This window comes from Choloepus didactylus, chromosome 18, assembly GCF_015220235.1.
Source record: "Choloepus didactylus isolate mChoDid1 chromosome 18, mChoDid1.pri, whole genome shotgun sequence".
In the NCBI taxonomy this organism is placed as follows: Eukaryota; Metazoa; Chordata; class Mammalia; order Pilosa; family Megalonychidae; genus Choloepus; species Choloepus didactylus.
The window spans coordinates 45,383,551-45,390,911 of record NC_051324.1 but is presented as its reverse complement, the minus strand read 5'-3'; the positions used below and the strand labels follow the sequence as shown (position 1 = coordinate 45,390,911).

Sequence of the window (7,361 nt, the reverse complement as noted above, 5' to 3'; positions counted from 1 at the left end):
CCCTCGTAAGTTTCTCTGTAGGATGTCCCCTCCCTTGCCCTGGGCTGAAGGAAGAGATAGGATGAAGCCGCTCTGCTCTCCCTCACAGATCTCTGCCAGCTGATGCAGCAGCAACCGGCCCAGGGCTCAGACCTTTGCTGCCTGCCCCTCTGTTTTTCCTGCTTGCCGAGATGGAAGGCCCAGCCTTCCCACACAACTTCAAGATGGAATTCCAATCTGGGGGAAGAGCTGGGCCCCTGCCTGCCAGGCCAGGTCCAGGCTGAAGCCCTGACTGTGCCTTTGGGGGAGGACAGCTTCACCCCTGGCTTTCATCACAGCCATCCTACTGCTGCTGCTCTACGTAGCAGCAGGACCCCAGGGCTGCCAGTTCCTCTGCTCCTGCCACTTGGTGGAGAGGACTAAAGGGATGGGGAAAGGGTTATGGGTGACATGACCCTAAATCCTGAGCTTCACCCCGAGTCGTCCTTCATGATCCCAGGACTGCCCCCCCACCCCCACCCCCTTCAGTACCATGGGACCCCCACCAAGGTCCAGTCAGTGCAAAGGAGCCAAGAGTCCTGAGGAATAGAGGCGAGGGGGTTCCTTGGGGTTGCCATCTGGGATTGGGGGAGGAGGTGTGTGCTGAGGTGTGGTTAACAGATCTAAAACAATGGCAGGGGAGGGGAAGGATGGGACCAACCCTAGAGAGGCTTCTGGGAGGGGAGGAGGAGGTATGTTAGCCCTGATCTTACGCTCTTCTGGGGGAGAGGATCCCAGCAGAAGGTGGACCATGCCTGTGAATACCATTCTGGCTTCCTTGGCTTTTCTTGGTCACTGGGCCACCCCCAGAGGGGTGAGATATTCTGCGTGGGGCTGCCTAGCAGCTACCCCCTGCCCATGTGGCAGCTGACTTGTCTCCCTAGCTATGAGGGCATTTTAAAGGACCAGCAGCAGCAGATTCACCAGCTGACTGCACAGTGTTCTGGGGTCTGAGCCCAGCCTTGGGTGCCCTGGAAGACTGAGTTCTTTTCATACTACCCAATTTATACATGTATATGACCCAACTGGGTCAGGACAAGGCCACTGGGGGAGAACCCCAGCACTTGGCTGGAGGCCCATCAATCCACTTCACCTAGTTGGGCAGAGGGGAGGGCTTCCCTGCCACTCAGGATGGGCTCAGGGGTTACCAAGGAGCCAAGAGTTCTCGGACTCAACTTGGTCCCACAAAGGATCAGTCACTGGGGAGGAGACAGAGAAAGTGACAGTCCAAAGAAAGGGCACGTGTGTAAAGGGGAGGGAAAGGGAAGAGCCAAGGCCTTTGCTCTCCTGTCCCTCCAGCTGCCACCAAGCTATGAAGAGGCTCTAAGGTCACTGCTTATGCCACCAGCCAACTATGGCTCTGCTCACCCATGCCAGGAAGCAGCCACGTGCCCTGCTCAGGAATACACCACTGTGAAGGAAGGAGCAACCACCTCCAACATGCCCTTTCCCGCTTGTCCAGAGCACCAGGCCTGTGGAGTCAGCTCACCAATCTCTTCCTGCCTAAGGACCAGCCCAGCTGGGCTTTGGTTCCTGAGACCCCACACAGAAGGAAGCCAAACAAAACCTCAACAAACCCCAGGTCACCTTTGCCAAGGACCTGCAGGAGGTGGGGAATCTGGGGTCATAACCTGAGAGAACAAGATGACAAGTTCAAGACGAATTCCAGAACTGGAAGACTTCTCTGCTCTCAGCCCCTCTCACAGGTTGCAGCCAACATCTGGACTCTGCAAGCCCCGCTCATGGATTGCAGCCAACACTGCCTACCACAAATATCCAGGAACGGATACCCCCTGCCCTCTCCATTCTGAAGCCAAGCCTCTTAAAGTCTTGGGTTGGTATGACAATGCAGACTCCTCCACAGCGCACTCGACACCCCCACTGAAGCCAGATTCTTGAAGTCAAGATTCTTTGCTGCTGTTTATGCTTTGAGATAAAATAAGAACTAGAAGAGAACGTGGGCTTGGTGTGTCTTTCTCTGGGTGAGTGAGAAGCCCTTTGTCACCCATTCTGCCTCATCTTTGGAGAGATCTCAGTTTTCCAAGGCATATGGGGCCTGACAAGAGACCTGAGATGGTCTCCTGCCATCCCACTATCTCCCTCTCTGCCCTGGACCCCGAGAAGCACAGAGGGGTCAGCCACGAAGCCAACCCTGGGGCTGCAGCCCCAGCTCCCTTAGAATGTGGCTCCAGGAGAGGAGCAGACTTTCTCTACAGGCCCCCTCCCAGCCACTCCTCCCAGGGCCCGGCCCCTGTATGAATTCGATCCACAAGGGGAAAGCAGTGGCACACTCAAACACAAGCATTTCTCTTCCTTCTCCTCTGGGGGATGGTGTCAAAACAATCCCCTCCTCAAAATAAGCTACCTCTTCTCATTTTCTCTCCAACAGATCTGATTTCCTGCTGGGAAGTTCCCGCTGGGTGTGCACTAAAGAATGTGGATAGGGACCCACAAATCAATAAGCAGCTCCATTCAGGTTTGTCACCAAATAGCACAGACTAATGACTCTACCCAAATTTATTACTGGCCCCAGGTCAGGTGTCTCCAAGGGCTTCCCAGCCCATCACTTCACAGAGCTTCCTGAAAAGTCACCATCAAGCAGACCTCTTCCTCGGGAGGCCTGCTGTCACCCCCCAACCCTTGACCTCTTCGAGTATCACCCTCTCCTGGTATCTGGGCTCCAGTCTGTTCAGTGGCCTCAATCAGGAGCTCAAAGCATGGCTACCAGTTTGAAGGTGCCCTCAGGCTTGGCAGGAACCACGTGGACAAAAGTCTTGTAGAGCACAGCACCTTTGGGCAGCTTGGTGACCAGATCCACAGCTTCAGAGTTGCTGGGATGGGGCACGTAGACCTCCTTAGTGTAGTGGACCACCCCCTCCTCCAGGGCATAGAGGCACTTCCTCTTCCCCAGCCCCACCTGTAACACAAAGACGTGGTCAGCCAGACGGAGAGCCAGGTAGTCTGTCTCAGGGCTTCTGAGCAGACTTCCCACAAGGATTCAGACCCTGGGGCCAAAGGGGAAGGTTCAGAAAGTTCCATCTTGAGCTCCTTTTTCCATTGCCTGGCACTTCCTTGCCTTTTGCTTCTCTGACTCCACGACAGAGGAGGGAAAAGAAAACTCCAGCAGCCAATCATGGTGGCTATTCGGTCCCAGAGGGCTGATATCTTGAGCTATGTCTCTGCAGCTGGTCAGAGGACACACTGGAAAGACCCAAACCAGGCCCAAGAGAGGCCCCAAATCATTGTCCCGGGAGCTCACTTCATTTGGACTTTAAAAATGCTGAAGTTGCCATATTAAACACTAGCTTGGTACAGATTTTGATCTATATTGTGACCTACAAAGTTAGGCTCTATGGAAAGTAAAGACCAAAGCTATATGGATAATGCATACACTAATAAAACAGTAATATTAGCTAACACTTATACAGTACTTAATATGAATAAACTTTTATAATCAACTCATTTAATCCTCATCTGTAAGATAGGTACAATTTCTAACCCCATTTTCAGATGAGAAATATGAAGCAACCTGTGTGTATATATGCAGTGTTTATTATTATTATAGCTTTATTATTTATTTTTTTAGAACTTGAATTATTGGATGCATGGCTCATTTTACCCAGGTAGCCCAGCACTCTTTTATAATGTCCCTCTTGTTATAAGAATGGGCTCCGGAGCCAGGATATTGGGTTCAAATGCCAGCACTACTACTTATTACTGTGGGGTCTTGGGCAAGTTACTTTATTTCACTATGTCTCAGGTTTTTCATCTGCAAAATAGGAATAATATTAACACCTTATAGGGTCACCTTGACAATTAAATGCATTAAAAACCATAAAAAGCTTAGAATACTGCCTAACTCAAAACATGTTAGCTTTTATTTTGTTGTTATTATTTTAACAAGTCCAGGGAGTTAACACAGCTATACATCAAATACCTAAAAAGTCAAGCTACCACATATAAAATCAATCCATCTACAACTAAGCATCTTTGAAATTATAGGTTACTATCAGCCTTTCTTCTACTACTACATTTATCAAACATGGGGCAGGAGAGGGCAAACTGATTACAAACTAAAATAAACTAATATTTAAAAAATGTTAAGACTATAGTTCTTTCTTGACAAAGAACATTCCTCCTGCCTCTAGAAACCCCAACTTGCTAAAACTGAAATCCCTGCCTCGTGTGGATCTAATATAAGGCACACACACTGAATTATATTTTATTAAAGTCAAGCCATCTTTAAATCTCTAATCATAAGTTTATGTAAAGGATGAACTCTTAAAAATAAAAATATGAGTAAACTGATACTATTTTCCCAAGATTCAAAATATATCTTAAATCATTAGGCCTCAATTCCTCTAAGAACTTGGAGAGAGACAGGGAAACCAAGGGAAAGCCAAGCTAACTCTACGCTGAGGCAAAACATGGTGATTTTGGAGTCGGGCAGACCCAGTTCAAATCCCAGTTCTCACACATGCCCCCACTCCCCAAGCCTCTGGCATCTCAACTGTAAAAGGGAGATACCTACACTTCCCAGACATGAGATAAGGATGGAATGAGATAATGTAGGTTTGGGGCTAAAGACAATCCCTGGCACTTGGTAAGAGTCTAATAAATGCAACTGTTAGTATTACTGCTAAGAGGCAGGGAGTGGTCGTAGGAAACAAAAAGAAGGGGCCACAGAGAACTCACATGGGCTCCTGGGTGCCAGCGGAAACGGCGCTGAGTCCCAAGGATGTTGCCAGCATGAACGTAGTGACCTAGAAGACAAGCCCGCAAGTGTGCTGACTCCGAGCCCCAGTTATCAGAGCAGCATGACAGCCCTTGCTGTTCTGGCCAAAATGCTGCACACCAACCTCTGAGCCTGTTCCTGGTCAAAAACAACTCCCAGATGGTCTAATACAAGCAGTCCCAGGCCCCCACCCAACAGGCTCTTCTCTCCAGTCACATGGCCCAGGGTCCACCTACCTACCTCTCCTCAGGCTCTCTACCCCTCCTCAGCTCTTATCTGCCCTTTTAATCCTGAGCCAACTGCTCTGGTGAGCTAAAATGAGAATACAGAGCCAGGTACTTGCATGGTTTTCCTGCTCTTCCCAGGGGCAGCAGGGTAGATTACATCCTCACCTTCCATTTTCTTGATGCCATAGCGTCTGCCTGATGACTTTCCACCGAGGTTTTTGGAGCTGCCACCTGTCTTCTTGGATGCATATCTGACAGCAAGGGCTGCAGTCTGAGAGGGGTTCAACAGTGTTGTCACTGCAGAGAGATAACAGAAATGCTATTCAGATAGGCTCCTAATCGGACTCTCTTTTTCTGCCTCAATGGGCCATTCGCTAAACTGAGAGGTGACGGGGGAGACAGTGGCAGGTAAATGAGGAAGATGTGTGAAGGGAAGCAGAAATGGCACTTGAATGCATTGATTTTCAGGGAATTTCTGGAAATCCTTGGCCTTCTCCCAAGGCAGGAGACAGTTCACTCCTTGTACTATCCAGTGTGTAAGCACTGGGTGAGGTGTGTGTGGGGGGGAGGGGCAGTGGGTAATGAAATACAAATGGGAAAAAAGATAAACACTATATGCCCTGGGGTATGACACATTCAGTCATGCTGCGGGAAACAGAAGAAGCCGGCAAGAGGACATCACAGAGCTGCCTGCTTCAGCCTCATTTATCATCTTGCCTACAAGGCTCCTGTACTGTGGAGGGACCAAACCACAGACTTGGGAGAGCCTAGCAACAGGACACCCAGAGAAAGACTCCTGCTTTGGCCTCATCAACCATGAGCTCCTCTTTTAGGTATCCACCCATCCATCACACACTAACATACCAGATACTTGCAAACAAAAAATGCAGTTCCCATAGGCTCCAGGCCACTTCAGAAGACTGGACCCTTTCTTCCCCAAAGCCCAACAAGCAGAGATCCAACTGAGAAAACCAGCACCAAGATGGAGGCCCTGTATAAAATGCCCAGGGCTAGCAGTCCTTGCCTTCAGGTCTCCAAATACAGCCATGGTTAATCAGGAACATACCAAGGTCTTTAGAGAGACCTCATGGGTCTCTGGAGCCTGTAAGTTCAGAGTCCCTGAAGCCTAGGTTTCTGAAGTTTTAATTGAGCACAGCAACTAGCTGGGATAAAGGACCAGAGAAACCACATGTTGAATGCCCACCACCAGGATCTACTACCTTTAAACACCTATTAATTCGTTCATTTACTCAATTATTAAACTCAGGAGCTGGGCTTTTACCTTACCTACCTTATCTCATTCACAGCCCTTTGCTCTTCAGCCTATTCCCTATCATCCCCTTAAAAGTAAATGGTGCCACCACCTGTCCATTTTTTCAGGCAGAAACCAAGGAGCCTTTGCAGATTTCTTCCCTTCGCTCACACCACATATCCAATTTACCCTCACTGGTGCTACGGGAAGTTTCCCATCTGGTTTCCTCATTTCCATTCCTAGGCCCTTTAAACTCACACCAGAGAAATAGTTTGAATCGCAAATGTAAAACTGGGTCGTCACTTTCCTGCCCCCTATTCTATACAGGGCTAGGCCTCCTGTCATCCTTCAGGTCTTAACTTAGATGGTACCTCCTTACAGGACTTCCCAGACCACCCAATCTAAAAAAAGATTTTTTCTGTTTCTTTCGCATCTCTGTCACAATTCACAGCTATTCTGTTTGTTTGTTTATGTATTGGCTCTCCTGCTAGAAAGAACGACCAGGGAGTAAGAACCATATTTTCAGGTTCTCTACTGAGACCACCAACACCTTCCAGTGTCTGGCACAAAGCAAAACTTCAATCTTTCGAATGAATGCATTCACTTTTTGAGGTCCGACGTTCCAATTTTACAGACGACGAGATCCACACACACCTAGAGGCGAGAAGCGGCGTGATCCTGTCACCAACCTCCAGGGAAGCGAAACTTCTCCGCAAGGCCGGGAAGGTCACGTGCTCCATGGACGACAACACTACACTACACTACACTACACTACACTACACACACACACACACACACACACACACACGAACCGCCCACCGAAGACGTCACGTGATGGGCGAGTTTTTTTGTTTTTTTTTCCCCTCCCCCAACAAGCCCCATGCTCGGTGTATTGTGGCCCACACGCTGCCCCGGTAGCCAGGGTCCTCTCAAGGAATGGTCTCCACCTCCCAGCCTTCCTGCTGGGTCTCCACTTCGCCTCAGCGCCGCGTCCCGCATCGACCACGGCGTCCCGTTACCTGCCGTCCGCGCCCTCACCGCCAGCACCACGGACGCCATGTCTGCCTTACATTCGCTTCCGGTCTCACAAATCTGCTTCCGCTACGGGCGAACTACTTCCGGGTCCCGC

The 7,361-nt window shown here is 49.6% G+C and overlaps 1 protein-coding gene across 2 annotated transcripts; it reads right to left on the bottom strand.

The window, feature by feature from the left end:
• Positions 1 to 2,517: 2,517 nt before the first annotated feature.
• Positions 2,518 to 7,327, bottom strand: MRPL27 (mitochondrial ribosomal protein L27). 2 transcript variants are annotated; one of them, XM_037808885.1, is made up of 4 exons: positions 7,252 to 7,327; positions 5,146 to 5,277; positions 4,714 to 4,781; positions 2,518 to 2,935 (listed from the first exon to the last, which is right to left on the bottom strand). In XM_037808885.1, the coding sequence occupies exons 1-4, from the start codon at positions 7,289 to 7,291 to the stop codon at positions 2,729 to 2,731; spliced, it is 447 nt and encodes a 148-aa protein (XP_037664813.1). In that variant the 5' UTR covers positions 7,292 to 7,327; the 3' UTR covers positions 2,518 to 2,728. The 2 variants fall into 2 exon arrangements, with proteins under 2 accessions (XP_037664813.1, XP_037664812.1); XM_037808884.1 differs by having other exon boundaries at positions 7,180 to 7,290.
• Positions 7,328 to 7,361: the final 34 nt, after the last annotated feature.

Coding starts and splice junctions, on each gene's coding strand:
- MRPL27 (XM_037808884.1), bottom strand. CDS start 7,231: ATGCGGGACGCGGCGCTGAGGCGAAGTGGAGACCCAGCAGGAAGGCTG. Junction 5,278..7,179: donor CCCAGCAGGAAGGCTGGGAG/GTGGAGACCATT, acceptor ATCTCTCTGCAG/TGACAACACTGTTGAACCCC. Junction 2,936..4,713: donor GCTGGCACCCAGGAGCCCAT/GTGAGTTCTCTG, acceptor TTTGTGTTACAG/GTGGGGCTGGGGAAGAGGAA.